Source organism: Indicator indicator, chromosome 11 (genome assembly GCF_027791375.1).
Source record: "Indicator indicator isolate 239-I01 chromosome 11, UM_Iind_1.1, whole genome shotgun sequence".
NCBI lineage: Eukaryota > Metazoa > Chordata > Aves > Piciformes > Indicatoridae > Indicator > Indicator indicator.
In genome coordinates, this window is record NC_072020.1 from 17,963,311 (window position 1) to 17,985,631 (window position 22,321).

Consider the following 22,321-nt stretch of genomic DNA (forward strand, 5'->3'; position numbering starts at 1 on the left):
GTTTCTTCCCTGCTGCACAGCACAGGAAGAAATGCTGTTTGCAGGTCATTGCTTGCAGAGGCTGATATGGTTTGAGTAAGGTGTGCCCTTCAGCTGGTCTTGCTCTCTCCCATGTGGCTTGGATTTCCACTCCTGCCCTTCTCCCCACTTTGTTCATAAGCAGAACGTGAAATGGTGTGTTTACAGTGACTGGTGCTGAGCTAGGCAGATGTCTCTCCAGATTTTAGTGCAGCAAGTTCAGAGTCCTCTGTGTATCTCCCATTGAACTGGTCATTGTTGGAGTCATGGTGGTAGAGATAAACTGGGACCTCTGAGATGGATGTGGCAGTGCAGGAGGTAGATCGCGTGGAACAGTGCTCTCGGCGCCTTTGGCCCCACTGGGTTTTGTACTGTGTCCATTGCCTCTTCAGAGCTCCTTGTACCTGGGAAAGACACACAGAGGTGGGCTGAGGCAGGATCATCACAGCCGTTTGAAAATATGCTGTGAGAAATAGAACAACATAAGAAAGGGGAAGAGGGCAAGGAAAAGAGGGGAGGAGGGCAAGGAAAAGAGGGGAGGAGGGCAAGGAAAAGAGGGGAGGAGGGCAAGGAAAAGAGGGGAGGAGGGCAAGGAAAAGAGGGGAGGAGGGCAAGGAAAAGAGGGGAGGAGGGCAAGGAAAAGAGGGGAGGAGGGCAAGGAAAAGAGGGGAGGAGGGCAAGGAAAAGAGGGGAGGAGGGCAAGGAAAAGAGGGGAGGAGGGCAAGGAAAAGAGGGGAGGAGGGCAAGGAAAAGAGGGAGGAGGGCAAGGAAAAGAGGGGAGGAGGGCAAGGAAAGGAAAAGAAAAAAAAAGCAAAATGAGCAACAATAGAAAATAAAAAGACAGAAGACAAAGAAGGAAACAAAAAAGGAAAAGGAACAAGTTCCCCATGAGGCAGCAATGTCCCCTTGTGATCAAGGACAATAGTGTCCCGTGACGTATGAAGAAGAGTGTGGTCTGCAGGTTAGGGAGGCTGTCCTCCCCGTCTGCTCTATCCTGGTGAGGCTGCACCTGGAGGGAGTACTGTTTCAATTCTGGGCTGCTGGTTCAAGAGGGACAGGGAACTACTGGAGAGAGGCCAATGGAAGGCCATGAAGATGCTGAGGGGACTGGAGCATCTCTCTGATTAGAGAGACATGGGGCATTTCAGCCTGGAAAAGAGCAGCCTGAGAGGGGTTCAACTTAAGGAAAAACTTCTTTGTTGTGAGGGTGACACAGCCCTGGAGCAGGCTGCCCACAGAGGTTGTGGTGTCCTCTAGAGACTTTCAAAATCTGCCTGGACACATTCCTGTGTGACCTGCTCTAGGCAAACCTGCTTTAGCAGAGGGGTTGGATTAGTTGATCTCCAGAGGTCCCTTCCAACCCTCCCCTTCTAAAATTCTCTGACTTTCACCCAAGGACCAGCCTGAAATCACTCTCCAGGCCCTGTGCAGCACAATGTCTTTGACTCCTGCAGATGAACCAGCAAGACTCATTTTTACCAAGTCTCTGCAGCTCAAATCACTCTTGATAGGTATGGAGCAAAATGATATCTACTCCCCACCCACAGCTGCCTGCAGGAAAACTGCTTCATGTCACTTAAGGACAAAGCTCTGCAAGGAGCTGCTATGAACCTGAGATGCTCAGTGTTCAGCAGGTCCATGCAGCGTGCCAGGAGTGGATATTTCAATGGCCTTGGCCTTTTGTTTTTAATGCAAGATGCAAGCCAAGGTTTGAGGGTTGATCCTATAAATCCTTATTCATGCAAGTAGCTGCACTGCCTTTGGTATGACTGCTGCCTTGAATAAACAAACCTTGGCTGGACTAGGCCTTTGAAACTAACTCAAAATGATGTCCATGCCCTTTTCCCATCAGTAGCTCTTTTTTTGCTATTGTTTAGCTCCAGACAAAGTAAAGAGTTCTTTTCCTAGTCACCTTTTAACCCATAAAGAAAAGGAAAAAACATGGCTGAGGGTAGGCTCATTGGGTACCAAGCACAGAAAAGGCACCTGGTTACAGCAAAGGTTTCCTTACTGGGGCTGTGAGCAAAGCTCGTGATGTCAATATTGAGATGTAAAAATCAAACAGCTTCATGCTGGGATAGAATCACAAAGTCCTTTAGGTTGGAAAAACCATTTAAGATCATTGAGTCCAAACATTCTCTATCTCTACCAGGTCTGCTCTTGCATCTCCTGTGAAGGTGATGAGCTCCTACTAAGCTCTCAAACTACTCTCAGTTGAACTGGAGTCTGATGGGCCACCAAGGCAACCACAAGTCTGGAGATGATAACATGGTTAACTGCAGAGGGAGGAATAATGTCCCTGAGCCTTACAAAAGCTTCATTGAAGAGCTTACAGTTTTCTTTTAAACTAGAGCACGTAGATTGAGACATTAGGAAGAACTGGTGAGACACTGAAATGAGTTGTGGAGGCCTCATACCTGGAAGTGTTTCAGACCAGACTGGATGAAGCTTTGAGCAAGCTGGTCCAGAAGGAGGTGTCCCTACCCATGGCAGGGGGTTGGAACGAGATAATCTGTAAGGCCCCTTCCAATGCAAATCATTCTGTGATTCTTCTCAGAAGATAGTGACACTTGAATTGTCTGTATGGTCAGTGAGACAACAGGCACAACCTCCCAGTTTAGCCCGTGGTTAGAAGTGCCATTAGTCAGGTTTAGAAGGCTCCATGGAGCAGTGAGAGCAGGAGGTTGAAGCAACTGTGTTTTCATTCTTCACTGAACTGCTGGCCTGTACAGAACCCAGCCACAAAGGGATGATGGATGGCAGAAGCTACTGCACTTGAGTGAAGCAAGGTGCTGACCTAGACTTCTGCCATGATGCCAAGGATCTCAGATGATCACAGGCCAGTGCCAAATAAAACTCCTCAGGCATATATCTGAACTGTGCAAGCAGCACTGCTGACAATCCCATGCACAATCACAAGGTCTTAATGGCCAAGGAGGTTCCTGAGGACCAGGAGAGGTAGGGCGATGCCTGTCACGCTTTCTGCTGTGACAGCAGATAGAAGAAAGGCCAAAGAGATGAAGAGCTTGAGGTTGTTTACTCTGCTCTCCAGGATTTCCAGTTTTCCTGTTCTCTGTCAGCCATTCACACCTCCTTGGCACACAAGAGAGCTGACTGATTCTTTTCCAAACAGACTTTCCAGTCTGTTGGCCAGTCTTGCAGTCTAGAAGAAACCTCAATCCTGGAAACATGGTCTGGTGAGTAGGCTATGGCAGAGACCTTATACCATCTGTACAAGACTGTTGTTGCTGGCCAGAGGTTCCACTGAAGTTCTATATGAAAACAGAGCAGGTCTATCTTTTTACATCTGTCTCTCTAGATGGGCTCATGGTTCTGCAGTGATGGTGGTGAGGCAGTAGGTGACAAATGCAACATAAACCACTGCCTGCTGGGACTAACCTGTTTGTCCTGGCTAAACTTCATGGATTTCAGCCTTCAAGTTAATATTCCAGCAAGAAAAAGTAAATCCCAGAGTATCCAACCTCTTGTGGTACTAAAATTAATCTGCTCGCCCCACACTGAATTTTTCTAATGAGAAATAAATTTTGGAGCTCCATGGAAGCAGATGTATACAGCAGCTTGGAAACAATGTCCTACCATGATTAAAGACCAGACTGTGGCTTTGGTCTACATCCTACCACACACAGGAAGACTGGGAAAAGTTATCTCAGCTTAGATCTTTTGAGCAGCCAAACCCACCAAGGTTCTCCCAACCAGGGAGAATCAAAAGTTAGAATTCTGAGTTTCTGGGCAATGGAGATTGGACTTTGTTGGAACTTGATGACAATAAGGGAGATAGAGAAAGGTGGTGGTAGCCTGCAGATCCCAGGGAGAGAAATGTAGTAGGAAAAGAAACTTGGACATCTCTCCAACATCAATTAATTGGACACATGACACCATAAAAGATGCAGGTGCTGAGAGACATGGTTGAGCACCAGCCTTGGACTGGATGATCTTAAAAGCTTTTCCAGCCACGTGAGACAGGGATCTGCTGGAGAAAGTGCAACAGAGGATAAGAGGATGACTGGGGGACTGAAACAACTCTACTATGAAGACTGAGAGCCCTGGGGCTGTTTAGAACGGAGAAGGCTGAGAGGGGATCTGATCAATGTCTACAAATATCTGAGGGGTGGGTGCCAAGATGCAGGTACCAGGCTCTTTTCAGTGGTGCCCAGTAATAGGACAAGCTGGAACACAGGAGGCTCCACCTCAACAAGAGGAGACACTTCTTAACTGTGAGGGTGGCAGAACACTGGAGCAGGCTGCCTAGAGAGCTTGTGGAGTCTCCTGCAGAGACTATCAAGACCCACCTGGATGTGTTCCTGTGTGACCTGCCCTAGGTGATCCTGCTCTGGCTGGGGCATTGGACTGGATGATCTCTGGAGGAGATCCCTCCAGAGAAGAACCCTTTCCATTCTGTGATCTGCTTTGTAATGGCAACACTCCTGATTCACCTGTACAGAGCTTTCAGAAACGGACACTGCTGCTTTTATGTAGAGAAGTGAGCTGGTGTGGTTGCAAAGCCTGCAGCACAGCACTCTGTTTCTGCACTAGTGACCAGCAGAGTGACTACTCGTCAGGTCCTCTTCCTTTGCTCCATTTCAGGTACTCACCTCACCATTGAAGAAGCAGAATATAGTTGCCACAAGCAAGCCCTAAGAGAAAGGAAAAAAGTTTAGAGATCAGAATATACAAATTGATTGGAAATTTGGACTTGATGGATATCATGGAATTATTTTGGTTGGAAAAGATCTTTAAGATCATTGAGCCCAACCATTATCTAACTTGACCAAGTCTGGTGCTAAACCATGTCCCTCAGCACCACATCAATGCCTCTTTGAAACACCTCCAGGGATGGGGATTCAACCACTGTCCTGGGCAGCCTGTGCCAGGCTTTGAGAACTCTTTCAGCCAAGAATTTTATTCTAATGTCCAACCTAGACCTCCCCTGATGTAACCTGAGGCCATTTTCTGTCATCCTATCACTTGTCACTAGGGAGAAGAGAACAACCCCCAGCTCACTCCAACCCAGCCAGGTCTGCAGAGCTGTAAAATGCCTCTGTTGCTATGCCATGGAGGTCCACTTGGTGTGGTGGAGAAGTAGCCCCCAAATCATTAAATGATGATCTAAAAGGTTAGTAGAGTTAGATAGTGGTTGGACTTGATGATCTTGAAGGTCTTTTCCAGCCTAAGTAACTCAAATAAATACTTCTGCTTAAAATGCACTTGGTAGTGTTGGGTTAATGGTTGGACTTGAGGATTAAGGGTCTTTTCCACCAAAATGATTCTATGATTCATAGATTCATAGAATGGTTTGGGTTGGAAGACACCCTGCAGATCTTCCAGTTCCACCCCCCCTGCCACAGGTAGGGACACCTCCCACTGGACCAGGTCACTCAGGGCCTCATAGTGCAAAAAGAGCAGGACAATTCTACAGCAAACTGGCTTCTGCTATTGAAAAATGACGTCAAGCAGAGGAAAATTTCCCAGTAGCATCTCAAAGAGTTGCTTTACAAAGGGGAAATAACCACCAGACAGCTCTGTGTGGGAGCTTACTCAGCATCTTCAAGCCTCTGTTGTTCACAGTGGACTGCAGTGCTTGTTTGCACCTTTTCTGTGTACATAGATGGTGTAACTCACACAGCAAACCATGATGCTCATTTACAGCAGCTTCAGTTCTAGAAGATGCATGAAAAAATGAATCCTTTAATTTTGGCAGGAACGGATAACGTATTTTATTTCCTGCCAGAAACCACACAAACAACAACAAAAAACCCACCAAAAACCCAAACCATAATTGCACCCAAGATGCCTGCTTGTACATGATGGACATGCCCTGGGATGCAAAACCTAACAGGCTGCTGCTACTTGCTGGAGATTCAATCTGTGCTGCACAGTAGCTGGTGGGAAAATAGAGCCATGACAGAAGCTAATAGAACATCAGCTAATTGCATTATCAGCCCTAGAAGAAAATGAGCACCAGAGGAGTGCTTAAACAGCTGGAGCTGGCTGCCTCAAGTATGCATAGAAGAAGTGTCTGGGAAAGCATTAAGAAAGCTAAGGACTAAAAATCTGCTCTGAGTAGAAAAAGAAGCATCACAGTGGGCTGCAGTGAGCAGGACAACTTCACAATCCTCCTGCAAGGACCAAATTGATATACTGGTGGGGATGACATTGGACCAGTGTGGTCAAGAAGGCTAAGAGCATCCTGGTCTGGATGAGGAATAGTGTGGCCAGCAGGACCAGGGAAGGAATCATCCTCTGGTACTCAGAACTGATGAAGCAACACCTTGAGTTCCAGGTTCAGTTTTAATGCCCTCGCTCCAAGAAAAACATTGAGGTGCTGGAGCAGGTCCCGAAAAGGGCAATGAAGCTGGTGAAGGGTTTGGAGAACAGGTCTGGTGAGGAGCAGCTGAGGGAACTGGGGTTGGTTAGTCTGGAGAAAAGGAGGCTGACGGGAGACCTTCTGGCTCTCTACAAGTCCCTAAAGGATGTTGGAGTGAAGTGGGGGTTGGTCTTTTCTCCCTGGTAACAAGTGATAGGAGAAGAGGAAATGGCCTCAAGTTGCACCAGGGCAGGTTGGATATTAGGAAAAATTCCTTTGCTGCAACAGTGGTCAGCATTGGAACAGGCTGCCCAGGGAGGTGGTGGAGTCACCATCCCTGGAGGTGTTCCAGAAACTTATGGGCATGGTTTGGTGGCCCTGGTGGTGTTCGGTCAATGGTTGGGCTCCATGATCCTAAGGGTCTTTTCCAACCAAAGCCATTCTGTGATTCTATACAACATTAAATTAATTTCAGCATTTAGCTTCTGTCTGAGATAAAAATGTCAGTTTTCTATTTTCATTTAAACTGCCTAATAATGGAATTTTAATTTCTAGATGAAGCTTCATTATCTCATCCTTCTCCTCCACGTGTTGACGTTCCCTCTCTACAACAGTTTGCCTACACAGCTTCTTCTTATTATTAAACTCCCAGCACCAGCTGCAGTTGATTGGAGCACTTCATCAGAAACTCTGTTGGACCACGAAACCCCTCTGTGGTCTCAGTTTTCCCTCCTTAATTTAGAAATTTGATCAGTTTTGCCACATTTTTCATTCTTTCCCCTATCTTGTGGCTGCTCTTCAGGCAGTAGCACTCCTCATGCAAAGGCAGCTAAGCAAATGATGTGAAAGTGGTGGGAAAAGAGCTGCACAACCATAGTCACGCTCAGTTTTCACAGATCACAGAGTGCCCTGGGTGCCCTGGGTTGGAAGGGACCCTCCACAGGTCATCTTGGCCAACCCACCCCATGCAGTGAGCGTGGATAAGAGAAGAACAATTGATGTCATCTACCTGGACAAGGTGTTCAAGGCTGGGTTGGACAGGGCCTTGAGCAGCCTGGTCTAGTGGAAGGTGTCCCTGCCCAGGGTGGGGAGATTGGAACTAGATACTGCTTTACAGTGAGGATGCTTGGAGCACTGGAGCAGGCTGCCCAGAGAGGTTGTGGAGTCTCCTTCTCTGGAGACTTTCAAGACCCATCTGGATGCCTTCCTGTGTGACCTGCCCTAGGTGACCCTGCTTTGGCAGGGGGATTGAACTGGATGATGTCTGGAGGTCCCTTCCAACCCCTACCATCCTGTGAATCTGTGATCTACAAGGTCCCTTCCAAGCCAAACCATTCTATGATTCTATGATCTCCAACTAGACCAGGTTGCTCAGGGCTCCATCAAGTCTGACCTTGAATGTCTCCAGGGATGGGGCCTCAACTGCATCTACAGGCAACCTGTTCCAGTTTTAGGATAAAACAAGTGGCCACAGCATCTTTGGCTAAATTAACAACAAGCAGCTCACCAAAGCTGCAGTTGCTGGTTCACAACATACCTGGTAATGCATTAATATATGCATGATGTAATCATAGATCTCTCCAGCAAGTCTGTTTTCTGGTCTCCAGGGTATGATAACAAACTGAATTCCTAGCAAGGGCACCAGGATTAGAGTGGCTCTGACAGCTTTCATATACATGTTGGACTCAGCACGGTGGGTGTCTCTCAGCTTCGTCACCAACACTCGCACGATGTTAAGAAGAAAGAAAAAATTGACCTGCAAAAGCAAAGCTGCTATGGGTGAAAGCAATCAGATTCAACAGGCATCCAAAATAATACAGAGGGCATCAATGTCTTCCTCAGAGTGACTTGCCAGCTTTATTTTAGCTCAAAATATCACTGAATCACAGAATGGCTTCGATTGGAAAAGATCCTTAAGATCATTGAGTCCAACCATTGACCCAACACCACCATGGCTATTAAACCATGTTCCCAAGTGCCACGGCCACACATTTCTGAAACACCTCCAGGGATGGGGACTCCACCACCTCCCTGGGCAGCCTGTGCCAATCCCTGACCAGTGTGCAACAAAGGAATTTTTCCTAATATCCAACCTAACCCTGCCCTGGTGCAACTTGAGGCCATTTCTTCATGCCTATCACCTGACACTAAGGAAAAGAGACCAACCCCCACCTGGCTCCAACCTCCTTTCAGGGACTTGTAAAGAGCCAGAAGGTCTCCCCTCAGCCTCCTCTTCTCCGCACTAAACAATCCCCAGTCCCTCAGTTGCTTCTCACCAGACCTATTCTCCAGATCTTTTGCCAGCTTCACTGCCCTTCTCTGGAAGGGCATCTGAATGTCCTCCTTGTAGTGAGGGACCCAACCCAAGCTATGACAGAGCTGCTCTCTCTCCAGTGTGCCCAGCTCACTCTTTCCTCCTCTGTTACTGGACTATCAAGCACCAAATGCTTTGGAGCTTCAATGGATTCATTTCTCAGATGATTTTCTGGAAGAAGTATGTAAGTTGCACACCTTACATAGAGATTTTAATAATGAAAATTCCAGAGTTATGAGGGAAATTTCAGATGGACCTCTCAGAACACTTAAATCTGTCTCAATAAGCTTCAGCAAATCATTTCAGCACTTCTTAACTACTCAGAGACCTTTCAACTTTACATTTGTGCTTTGCTGGAAAATAAAAAGGAATAATAAATGACTTCTGAGATCCCATTCTGCATTAAATCCAAACCTTGTTCTCTAGTCTGCTCTGACTTCACTCACTCTGCTTAACCTCCACTTTCAGAATTTCTGAAAGTAACTGAGAAAAGTGGGAAAAAGGCTTTGCAGAGGTGAAACTCCTCAGCTCTTCTGAGTCAGTCTGTCACTGGGGGGTTGAGAGTAAATCATGCAGGATATTTTGTAAACATTGACATTTTCACATGAAAAATAGAACTGGAAGGCATGAGTGCAAGACTGAAATGAGACTGTCTTGCTTGGAAAGAAGGTAAAGATTGCTCTTCTTCCATAAAACACAGGTCCCCCCCTTTTCCTTTGTGGCTAAGATGCAGAGACTCGGAGCATGGTGATAAAAATATAGATTGGATCCTCTTCTACAAGTTAGTTGGCACTACAACAACAGAAGCGATCAAGACTGAAGCAGAGAACCCATCATAGATGTGATGGTATGGGAACAGCAGAGGAACATCTGTCTGAGGAGGAAAGGCTGAGACCTGGGGTTGTTCAGTCTGAAGGGGGCTGAAAGGGGATCTGATCAATGTTTGTAAATATCTGAAGGGTGGCTGTCAAGAAGCTGGTGTCAGCCTCTTTTCGGTAGTGTCCTGTGATAGGACAAAAGGCAATGGATACAAACTGCAACACAGGAGGTTCCACCTCAACAACTGGAAAAAGTTCGTTGCTGTGAGGGTGCTGGAGCCCCAGAGCATAATGCCTAAAGAGGTTGTGGAGTCTCCTTCTCTAGAGACTTTAAAGATCACAGTATCACAGTATATGAGGTTGGAAGGGACCTCAAGAGATCATTGGGTCCAACCCCCCTGCCAGAACAGGATCACTTAGGGTAGTCCACACAGGAATGCATCCAGGTGGGTTTTGACAGTTTCCAGAGAAGGAGACTCCACAACCCCCCTGGGCAGCCTGTTCCAGTGCTCTGTCACTCTCACTGTAAAGAAGTTTCTCCTCATGTTGAGGTGAAATCTTCTCTGTTCAAGTTTGAACCCATTGTTCCTTGTCTTATCACTGTGAACCACCCAAAAGAGCCTGGCCCCCTCCACTTGACACCCACCCCTCAGATACTTACACACATTGATCAGATCCCCTCTCAGTCTTCTCCAGACTAAACAGCCCCAGGGATCTCAGTCTCTCTTCACAGGGGAGATGCTCAAGTCCCCTAATCATTGTCATAGTTCTCCGTTGGATTCTCTCCAGCAGGTCTCTGTCTCTCTTGAACTGGGGAGCCCAAAACTGGACACAGTATTCCAGGTGTGGTCTCAGCAGGGCAGAGTAGAGAGGTAGAAGAACTTCCCTCGACCTGCTGGACACACCTTTTGTGATGCATCCCAGGATACCGTTGGCTTTCTTGGCCCCAAGGGCATATTGTTGTTCCATGGAGAACTTGCTGTCCACCAGCACTCCCGTCTTTCAAGATTTATCCTGGACAGGACAAGGGGTGATGGCTTCAAACTGGGATAATCTGGATTGAAATGAGACATTAGGAAGCAACTCTTGCCCATGAGGGTAGTGAGGCACTGGAACAGGTTGCCCAGAGAAGTTGTGGAGGCTCCAAGCCTGGCAGTGTTGAAAGGCAGATTGGCTGGGGCCTTGAGCAAGCTGGTCTGGTAGGAGTAGATGATCTTTAAGGTCTCTTCCAACCCAAACCATCCTATGATTGTGTTCTCTGTACAAAGAAATTATTCTGAGAGAGAGTGACCATCCTGATTCTCCAAAGCTGTCAGTGATTTGTTTGCCACAAAATTCTGGTTCTTTATTGGGAGGTTTCTTTACAGGACTCCTTTCTGAGAAGCATTGAGAACCTGGCACTGTAACTGAGTAGAGAAAACCTTCAGCTGCTCCAGACTTTTGACCAGAGGAATGGTTGATCTCAATAACCATGAAAGTCTTTTCCACCAGAAATGATTCTATGATTCTCCTTAAAAATCCAGAAACTTATGTACAGCTTAGCAGCATTTCTGAACTAATTATTAATAGCAAATAATATTCTTACCAGTAAAGCTGCCATTACAGGTCCATGAACAATGTAGAGCAAGTGAGTGTCAACACTCATCCAGCAGCTGGAGGGGAAATAAACCATTACAGATGGTTAACAACTGAAAGAAAACGTGTCCCACAGTTGAAGAAGGGCAAGTGCCTTCCAAACCAGATGTGCTACTCACTTGTCATTGAAGTATCTGGCTCTGGCAACAGCATGGATAGATGCTGGCACTAAAGGGAATCCTGGAATAACCAAAGTTAGAGATCAGGCTTGGTATTTTGTTAGCTTGAGTTTCATGTCACACACACTACTCACAGAATCACAGAACAGAAGGGTAGCAGTTGGAAGGGACCACCAGAGATCATTGAGTCCAACCCCTCTGCCAAAGCAGGTTCACTTGCATCAATTTGCACAGGAATGTGTCCAGGCAGGTTTTGAAAGCTTCCAGAGAAGGAGACTCCACAACCTCTTTAGACAGCCTGTTCCAGGGCTCCAGCACCCTCACAGCAATGAGCCTTTTCTTTAAGTTCAAGTGACACCTCCTGTGTTCCACTCAAGCATTTCCCTAACCTCTTGAACTAGGGAGCCCAGAACTGGACTCAATACTCCAGATGAAGTCTCATCACCTACAAGGACCTCTTGTGTCCTTGTCTAATAGGCTATAAACCTGGACCTGAGAACTCTGCACTAAAATACTGACCCCCAGCTTGTAGATACAGACAGCTGTCCAGTGGGGAGCTAATCTACTGCCCTGTGTGTTCTGAGCAGAGAGCTTCATGGATACCTTTGGTGTTACTGCTGCCTGTTCCCTATAAGCCACTGACATTTCTTCTGAGCTTTGGATATTCTTTAACCATCAATAAAACATGTGCTGATCCCATGATCAGTCACAGAGGGAAGGACTTGGCTCCTTGTTTCTTTTGGTCTTGGTGACTCCATCAACACTTCTGGAAGAGACAGAGAACCCTTAGCCAAGTTCTGGAGAAGCCTTACCTCAGAGCAGAGGCCAGCCAATGCTGGAGTGAGAATAAGGTTAAAACCTGATGAAAATAGAATATTCTGAGGTCTTTAACCAACAGCCAAAAAAGTTTTTATTGCAGGTCAGCTTGGGAGGAAATGCAGCTGTGGGACAATAACCTGGATTGTCTTCTCCTTTATATATTGTTAGAAAATGATTACTTGGACTCTGGCTGCAGAACGTCTTTTTTTTTTGTCGGGGGGTGGGGGGTGATGATGCATAGTAGAACAACAAAAAAGCTCTGAGCAGGAAGAAAGAAACTTCCAACCTCAGGGTGAGCTTTTGAAACTGACAGCTTGAGAAAATCCTTCTGATTTAGAACCAGAGCGAGCCTGGGCCAGTTTTGTTGACAGATTGAAGGGAAATTTTTGGGGGGCCTTTCTGTAACAGCAAAAAATCTTCATCTGAAAGCTCTGGCCTGGAGCATCATGAGTAGAGAGCTCCACATGATGCCAAAGGATCTAATTTTCTTCTGCTAGATGCATTAGCCTAGAATATTTGGCTCAACAAACTCCCAGGCAAATCTTATGGATACAACAGAAAGTTTTCATTAGTCAGAGGGTAAGGAGCTCATGGCTGTCTACAGCTCCAGTTTCCAGCTGCAGGTTCTCCTGGGGCTAGATGTTGCTCTTCTCTTGTGAAGGACCAAAGGAAAGAAGTGGAGCAGCAAGGCTTGTTGGATCTTGGTGGTACAACATGGGTCACTCCACATTGTGTCCCCACCAACACGTGGTGAGCAGTGGGCAAGGTAGCAAAGGTCTCACCCCAGCCACCCAGGAAAAGGCATTGCATAGCCCTTGAGGTCATGCCAGGTCTTTTCTGGCACAGACTGGCAGTTATGTTTAGTCGTATTTCCAACTAAAGTCACTGTTTCACACTGTCCAAAAAGATGACTCCCTTTGCACCTCTTATGTGGATGAAGCTGCCTGAAGCAGCCAGCCAGACTGGACTGTAGCTGGGTAAACACATCTGAAACTCCTTCCTTGCCCTGGATGACAGCAAGTTCCTGACCTAGGGCAGCAACAAGTGAGAAATGGCATCCCCAGCAGCAGTTCCCAGAGAAGGGGTCACCTGAAGGCATCAGCCTTGCAGAACATCTGTCCATGTCAGATTCCATTTAGCCATTTAGCCAACCTTTCACAGAAGTCATTTACAGTTGCTCAGGTTTTTTGTTAAACAGCTTTGTAACAATGTCAGCAACGATTTTGCCAAATAAAATAATCTAGAGCTTCTTGCAGAGGGATTGGTTATAGAAATAAATAATGACTGACTTTATCTTCTGTTGTACCTTTACCTTGATCTTTTGAATTTTAATTCAGAGCACATTTTTAAAGCAGAGCAGAGTTCAGAACTCAAATTCAGGGCACAATGCAGAATTCTAAACCAGAACAGAGTTCAGAATTCTAAAGCCAAACACAATGCAGAATTTTAATTCAGAGCACAATGCAGAATTCTAAAACAGAGCACAATCAGAATTCTAATGCAGAGACAGAGCACAACGGCTTAACCTGACTGACTATTTAAAGTCAGCTTCAGGAATCAGTTTAATACCACTGATTTATGCAAGGTGATCAGATGGTCCCAGTTAGATCATTCTGCTGTTAATTTCTGCCTAAGTTAGGAGGTGCTGAAGATTTTTTTTGTGCAAGCCTTCCTCTAGTTTCCCTAAAAAGGCTGCAGATTTCAGAGTCAGGAGCTGTGGCCAGGTTTATTAACCTTTTCCTCCTCAAGATACCATCATGCCCCCACCCTATTTACTTTTGGGCAGTGCTGCAGGTGCTGATTAGTATCTTATCAGATAACTACTCAGCATGACAAAATCAGCACCGTTTGAGCTGTTCACAAGCTTTCTCTGCAGGCCAACTGTCCCAGTTGCATTCCATTGCACTGCCTAAATGGACTGTCACCTAAACACCACGTATTTATGACTGCTTGCCTCTTGCATAACGGGATGTGGAATGACACTCTTTTGAGAAGGTTTGTATGGCAAGACATGTTCAGTCTGGAGCAGAGAAGGCTGAGAGGAGACCTCATTGCTCTCTACAACTCCCTGAAAGGAGGTTGGACTTAGGTGGGTGTTGGTCTCTTTTCTGAAGTAATAGGACAATCCCAAGGCAAAGCAAATATACAGACTCCTGCTGAGTTTTCTAAGTCTCTAGGTCCATCCAACTAAATGCATTCATTTTAGGACCCAAGAAATCAGTTTTAAGCTATGATCTAGTGATATAAATGCATATAAATATCTACAGGGTCAGGAGGATGGGGCTGGACTCTTTCCAGTGGTTCCCAGTGCTAGGACAAGGGGCAGTGGGAACAAACTGGAACACAAGAAGTTTCACTTGAACTTAAGGAAGAACTTCTTTGCTGTGAGGGTGCTGGAGCCCTGGAGCAGGCTGCCCAGGTTGTGGGGTCTCCTTCTCTGGAGACTTCCAAAACCCACCTGGACATGTTCCATGCTCTAGGTGAACCTGTTCTATCAGCAGGGTTGGACTCCAAAAGTCCCTTCTAGCCCCCAGCATTCTGTGTACCAAGTGCTAGAAGAATTCAAACATCTGAAACAATTGTCCATCTTGCTACTAATCAGAAGATACATACCCCAGCCCAGCAGGTAATACCAGTGCAAACGCTGCTCCTCAGCAAAGACTGCCACCACGATCAGGGTGTGAAGATAAATGCCTTCACATAGCATCCAGAAGTAGTTGCAGCCCAGCATGTACTGATGAAAGAATTGTAGCACTTTGCAGCTCACCTGTTAAGACAAATGAGATGATGCCACACACTTGAGCAGCACTTTGCATTCAAGGAGAGACAATTACTCTAGGATGCAAGAAAGTGAAGTGGAAGAAAAGCTCTCCAGCTCGTTGGGTTTGTTCAGCACCTAGCAGTGACAAGGACTTAAAACTTTCATAAATGAGATGGAAGGAACAAAGAGCCTTCAGAAAATAGAAGAAACGTGATAACAACACTCCAAAAAGTACTGTGTAAGAAAAAAACTCCTCTCAAAGCCAGTCAGCAGGTGTTAGAACTGAAACAACTTGTTCTAGATGCAGGGTGAAGTGAGGTGGGGTTGGTGAAAGGAGAAGAGGAAATGACCTCAAGTTATGCCAGGGGAGGTTCAGGTTGGATATTAGGAACAATTTCTTTCCAGAAAGGGTTCTCAGGTACTGTCCCAGGCTGCCCAGGGACATGGTGGTGGAGTCACCATCCCTGGAAGGATTTCAAAGGCATGTGAATGTGGTGTTGAGGGACGTGGTTTAGAGGCAATAGCTCAGCAGCAGTTGTGGGACTGTGAGATCTAGGTGAGTGGTTGGACTTACTGATCTCAAAGGTCTCTTCCAACCTCAACAGCTCTATGGTTCTATGTACAGGACAGGCTGTGGAAAAGACAGTAACTCAGGGTTCTATTTAGGTGATTTATTTCACTTTTGATGAAACTCTCCTAAGGCTTGCTCAGCTGTCCCATCTGCTTCTTTAAACTCTGAACTCTCTCCTCCATGGAGGACAAGGGCTGCTGGAAGCGGAGATGGTTGTGGTCAGGTGCCAGAGATACCTCTTTGTGAGAAGACAGCTTTAGTTTATTTTGTCCAAATAACAATGTGAGATGTGGAACTAAAGGGAGTTGGCAAAGCCGTGAAGGGGTTCTCAGTGGTTCAGATCAGGTTGCAGACATAGACCTTGACAAAAGTCTGTGGCTTTGAGACACTGGGAAGAGGCAGGCAGCTGGTGACAACAGGCAGTTGTGTCCACTACCGGGGTGCCAGCTGATGAGGGACAATGCTGTTCACCTTCTGAGAAGATCTCATGTCCATCCACCCCCTTGGAGAAGGCAGTGAGGTCCCACGTGGGCTTCCATGCCACCAGCAGCAAGGAGAGCCAGGAGGAGTGGAAGGGCATTGCTGTGCCAGCAGAGACCCACTGCTCCTGGGGAAGCACCACATGCTACTCAGAAATCTGAGGTCACAGCAATGATGGCAAAGCAACAGCCATCGTCTGTGGCTGCAGGAAAATCCTCCTTAACTTCTGCAGAATTTTTCCAAGCTGAATACCAGGACAGTAAGATGCCTTCAGGATTTCTTGTCTCTTTAAAGAGACAGTTCAGCAGGTATAGGACTTCATGTTCTCCATCTGTCTGGACTGCCCCTTTGGACCAGAAAAGCTTTTTAGCCATGCACTGCAGCACCTTCTGCTGCTGGAAAACACTCCCACAGTGCCTGACCAAACATGTGTGTTCAGATCTCTTTCAATATTTGCAGTGCAGCTTGGTGCTCATGAAAATATAGGAGTATTGACATGCTGGAATGATGGATTCTGACAGGATTACCTTCAAAGTCTGATCTTTATTTCTGGTGATTTGTTTTTTCTGCTCATCACACAGGGCAGAGCAGACAGCCCCATCTTCTATCACAGATTCATAGAATGGGTTGGGTTGGAAGGACTCTTAAAGATCATCCAGTTCCAACCTCCCTGCTATGATTTAATTTTTAAAGCCACAAGAGTTAGTTGATAGAATCATTGAATCATTTTGGTTGGAAAAGACCTCTAAGATCATCAAGTCCAACCACAGAATGGTTTGGAAGGGACCTTAAAGATCATCTAGTTCCAACCCTCCCACCATGGGCAGTGACACCTCCTACTAGCCCAGCTTGCTCAAGGTCTTGTGCAACGTGCTCACCATCAAATCAACAGCACCGTGGCCATGAAACCATGTCCCAAAGTGCCATGTCCACACAATTTTTGCCAGGAATGGTGACTCTACCACCTCCCTGGGCAGCCTGTTCCTATGCCTGACCACTTGTCAGTAAAGAAACAAAGAAATTTTTCCTAATCTCCAACCTAAATGTCCCCTGGCACAACCTGAGGCCATTTTCTCTCATTCTATCACCTGATACTAGAGGAGAGACCAACCACCACTTCACTACAGCCTCCTTTCAGGTAATTGTAGAGAGCCTCCCCTCAGCCTTCTCTTCCTTCACCTCTGTGAACCTCCCTACTGCACAGCATAAAAGAACCCTCCCCTCAAGGAGAGTTTTTAGTGCTTGTCATGGATTCCAGACTTAAAATTCACCTGCTTGGCAATAAAATCTGTTCTCAGACATCCTTCACTTTGCTTTTCAAAGCAATACCTTGAGTCTGATTACTGCTCTGCCATACATGTTTGTTTGTTTGGCTCCTCCCAGCTATTAGGCGGCTACTCTACAAAAATATCATTTTAAATTCCAAGCATTCCAATGTTGCACAAAGAAGAAATAAAAGAATTTTCCAAAGCAAGGCAGGATTGTAGCTGTAAATCACTGCCTGTCAGAACCTCACACTGCTTTACAATAGATCCTCTATGAGTCATCCATTAAACTGTGCTCCAGTTAGAAGGCTGGCCCACAGGGGCTTGGGCTGAGATTAATGTTTTAATATACTTTTAACCCATTTACAGAACAGAATGTACACAGGTGCTCAGAGGGATCCCAGGTCTATGTTACAGGAAAGCAAAAGATGGAATTAAACAAGGGGGGGATGATTTTAACAGCATCTGTGCCCATGCAGACACTGCAGCAAAGCAGCCAGCCCAGAATCAGGCACACTGGACAGGAATGCTGGGATCAGTTGTGGGGACTTCACTTCAAGGACAGTGAGGTGCTGGAGTCCAGAGAAGCACCACAAAGCTGGTGAGGGTCTGGCAAACAGGACTGGTGAAGAGCAGCTGAGGGAACTGGGGTGTTGAGTGTGGAGAAGAGGAGAGACCTCGCTGCTCTCTACAACTCCCTGAAAGGAGGCTGGAGCCAGGTGGGGGTTGGTCTCTTCTCCCTAGGAACAAGTGATAGAACAAGAGGAAATGGCCTCAAGTTGTACCAGGGGGGGTTTAGTTTGGACAGGAGAAGAAGCTTCTTCACTGAAAGGGTTCTTGAATCCTGGGACACGCTGCACAGGGATGTGGTTGAATCCCCATCCCTGGAGGTGTTTCCAGGAGGCAGAGATGTAGTACTGAGGGACATGGTTTAACCCCAGCCCTGGTAGAGTACTTGGTACTAGGGATATTAAGAAAAAAATCTTTCCTGCAAGAGTGGTCAGGCATTGGAACAGGCTGCCTGGGAAGCTGAAGTCACCATCCCTGGAGATGTTAAAAAAAGTGTAGACCTGGCACTTGAGGACATGGTGTTGGGTTGAGGGTTCAATCAATGGTGGTTTCTTATAGAATCATGAGATTGTTTTTGTTGGAAAAGACCTCTAAGATAAGATGTCTTTTCCAACCAAAATGATTCTATGATTCTAAGTCAGTACTTCTCCAACAGCCAGGTTTCTAAACATAAGCTGTTTTATACTCCCTAGGAAATATCCAAACTGCAGGTGCTTTAATGCTCTCTTCATGTGGGAAGCCTGATGGAGAATGCACAGGAGCAGGAGTTCATTAGAGGACAGCACATCCATAGAGCATGGCACAAAAGCCTCCAAAAAGGCAACTGTTAGCATTTGTACTTGTGGCTCTGACATTTAAAAAGTCACCAGGTGACATTTTTCCATACCTGTGTTTTTAGGGGCTAATGACATTTCCTCCGTTTACCTTTCAATCTCTCCGCTGCAGAGGAGACTCTGCAATTCACAGAAATTTATGGTCACCGAGGTCCCACTCTATGCTTTCAGGTCATGTTCACTTTGTAGCTACAAACCTGTCCTGTCCCTTGAGGAAAATCAAAGGGAAAAAAAAACACTAAAAAGCCTTCGTAAAGCACGGAGAATTGAATTGGTGTCAGAACTGAGGGACAACTCCAGACCCTGGAAGACCAACAGCCTTCTAGGGACTGCTGCAGCTCAGTTCTGAGGATAAAATAAGACCACCTGACTTGAGCAGCACTTCTAGAGGCAGGGCATGAATTTCAGCAAATCTGGAGTGGATTCTCTCATTTTGCACTTACAACCAGTGTTGGTTTGCTATGGCAGCCTCAGAAGAAAATTCCAGTGGTTACAAACAACCACTGTGGCCAAATGGGAGAGCTGCAGTTGATGACAACCATGACCAAGGGTGCTGAGGTTTTGCTCGCTTTGTAAACAGCTGTCCTAGGAGGGTTCACTTCTCACTGCCACAATGGCAGAGACTGAGAGTCCAGAGATGGTGCAGATTCACCAAGGATGGGTTAAACCAGGCTTTTCAGAGATGGTTAAATCTGCTGTTTGCTCTGTGTGGTGGGCATTCATCCTCCAACCTTGCTGTGGCTCAGAGTGCAGGTCTTCCTCACCTGAGCAGAAATGATGCAGCCTGAAAACCTGGGAATAAGCCCCAGGACCTGATTGAATATTAGGAAAAATTGCTTTACTGAAGGAGTGGTCAGGCACTGGCACAGGCTGCCCAGGGAGGTGGTGGAGTCACCATCCCTGGAGGTGTTCAAGAAATGGGTTGCCATGGCAATTTGGGACATAGTTTAATGGCCATGGTGGTGTTGGATTGACAGTGGGACTTCATGATCTTAGAAGGCTTTTCCAATTTTAATGGTTTTATGGTTCTGTATCTTCATCCTTGCCCCTCCACTCTGTCCCTTCAGAGACTTTGTTGGGAAACGGCAGGTAGGTAGTGCTGAGAGTGGTGGAGAACTGGCACAAGAGTGGTGAGAATCTGACACAAGAGTGGTTAAGGATCTGGCATCACAGCAGTGAGGATCTGACACAAGCAGTGAGGATCTGACATGTATATGGATGGTCTGTCTGGAGTAAGTCTGAGGCTTCTCTTTCTTGGACCAGGTTCAAAGGTTTTTATTGCTTGTGAAATAACTGAGCAAGCTTGAGGGAGATTCTCAGCATGTGCACCCTCCATGCCTGTTCTACCAGATGACCACCATTACCTGGTGAGTGGGGCTGCGTGGTATCAGCATGACTGTAGTGGCTTCACTCAGGTGTTGAGATGAAGAGGACTCATGCAGTATGTAGAGAGGACTCATGCAGTACTTACAGGATCCCTTTTCACCAAGCCTGGGTTGGGCACAATGGCGATGAGGTGGGCAATGGTGAAGACAGAGTTCAGCACATAAGAAAAGAACAAATTCTTGTGCAGAGTTATCCTCTGGCAGCTGAGGCTCCTGAAAACATGCAGCACACATCATAAATCAGGATTGCTCTTCTGCTGTCACTTGAACAAGTTCTCTCTGGCAGCAGTCTCTGGAATGCCTTTTGGCAAGGCATGGTTGGAAAATCCATGCCTTGCTTTGCAGCCCTAATTTCTGCCAAATCTGGGGGGTTGTTTTGACACCTGTTTAGCACCACACGCTGTTTAGACCATGTTGTAAGAAGCCATCCTGCCACATTCTCAGCCCTTGATGCTTTTCGTTATTTCATGCTAATTGAGATATGAAGTGCTTGCATTCTCAGTCCTTGATGCCTTTTGTCATTTCACGGTGATTGAGATGTGGAGTGGTGAAGCAGAACCCTGAGAATTAGGAGATGTGGATGCTACAAGTGCTGGACATCAGGAATACTACTGGGTAAGGAACTTGTTCCCTAGAGACTCAATTTCTCAACTACTCAGATGAAAACGATTTGCTAATTTAGGAATTAGCTGTGAGACAGGATGGGAACTTTGGACAGGAATCTCCTGGAATTACAGCGGGATTTGGGTTGGTATCCTGCCCTTTTCTAACTCCAGCTGAGATCCCAAAGCAGGAGAGGTTGTTTTCCTGCTCAGATGGAGCAGCAATCTCTTCTGAATGACTGATTTTGGAGGGGGTAGGATTTCTGATGTTGTGAGGACAAAAATTTCATAGAATTATAGAACGGTTTGGGTTGGAAGGGACCTTGAACATCATCCAGCTCCAACGCCCCTCCCACCAGCCCAGCTTGCTCAAGGCCTCATACAGTCTGACTTTGAACACATCCAGGAAGGGGGCATAGACAACCTCGCTGGGCAACCTGTTCCAGTGTCTCATCACCCCCACTGTCAAGAATTTCTTCCTAATCTCCAGTCTAAATCTGCCCTCCTCAAGCTTCAATCCATCCCTCTCATCCTGTCACTACGATCCCTTGTAAAAGAGCAAAGTTCGAAGCATTCTTATGACACCAAACCATGGCTGCAGTTTCAGGCCTTCACCATCTCCCCTCTCTAAATTATGCCCAAATCCTCATGGCACATCCCCAGCTATTCCTGACACAGGGACAACATCATCCAGAGCTTCATGCTCTGGGGCACTGCCTGAGGATGGCAGGAGGTGACCGCAAAAAGGCAACCCTGAAGTATGCTGTCTGTATGCAGTGATCACTGGGATCAAGCAGGCAAACCCAGAAGGCAAACCCCTTTTCCAGTCTGGAAAGGAGCACAAGCTGTGAGTTTCTGATCTGTGCATGTGGAGGTCAACGCAGGATGCAGTTCCTTCAAAAACTCACAGCTAATCTAACCATCCTTTCATCTGGGCTGCTTTGGCTTCCAAGGAGCTGTTAGCACTGTTTTCTTCCTAGATTTGCAGTATGAACCTTACACCCTGGGGACAATCCCCAACAAACTTCCACTAATGATTCTGCCACTCTTCCCTGGTGAGACCTCACCTGCAGTACTGAGTCCAGTTATGGAGTCCCCAACACAAGAAGGACATGGTCCTGCTGAAGCAGGTTCAGAGGAGGGCCATGACAATGATCAGAAGACTGAAGAACCTCTTCTAGAAAGACAGGTTGAGAGAGTTGGGGTTGTTCAGCCTGAAGAAGAGAAGGCTTGGGAGGGACCTTAGAGCTGAATTTCAATATCTGAAGGGGACCTACAGGAAGGCTGGGGAGGGAATGTTTAGAAGGGCCTGTGGGGATAGGACAAGGGACAATGATTTTAAACTAAGGCAGGGTAGATTTAGGTTGGTCATCAGGAGGAAGTTCTTCACAGTGAGGGTGGTGGAACACTGAAACAGGTTGCCCAGAGATGTGGTGGAAGCCCCATCCAATGAGACATTCAAGGTCAAACTTGACAGGGCTCTGAGCAACCTGATCTAGTCAGAGGTGTCCCTGCTGACTGCAGGGGGGGGGTTGAACAAGATGACCCTGGAGGGTCCCTTCCAAACTGATGCATTCTATGGTTTTATAATTATCCTTCCACCCATTATCCTTCTCCAACTCCCTTTAGAAGCCTTGGCAGCAACGAGACTGCAGGTGCACACAACACACTTATGTTCTTCTTGTACTCCCCATCTGCCTTTCTACAAATGCTTTTGTTTTACTGATTCTGTTGGAAGTGATTTAGAGCTAGGTGTCCCTTTTTGCTTCTGTGCTTTGTCATATGAGATACTATAAAAATACTGCA

At 46.5% G+C, this 22,321-nt stretch overlaps 1 protein-coding gene across 1 annotated transcript in view; it reads right to left on the minus strand.

The window, feature by feature from the left end:
* Positions 1–200: 200 nt before the first annotated feature.
* The window catches only part of CALCR (calcitonin receptor), a 43,986-nt gene continuing 21,865 nt past the window's right edge, over positions 201–22,321 (minus strand). Inside the window, exons 6-12 of the mRNA XM_054385029.1 lie at positions 20,000–20,126; positions 14,662–14,815; positions 11,230–11,290; positions 11,061–11,127; positions 7,881–8,099; positions 4,632–4,673; positions 201–422 (exon numbers count right to left, since the gene is read on the minus strand). Of these exons, the coding sequence (XP_054241004.1) occupies positions 201–422; positions 4,632–4,673; positions 7,881–8,099; positions 11,061–11,127; positions 11,230–11,290; positions 14,662–14,815; positions 20,000–20,126 (892 nt within the window). The remainder of the gene's footprint in view (positions 423–4,631; positions 4,674–7,880; positions 8,100–11,060; positions 11,128–11,229; positions 11,291–14,661; positions 14,816–19,999; positions 20,127–22,321) is intronic.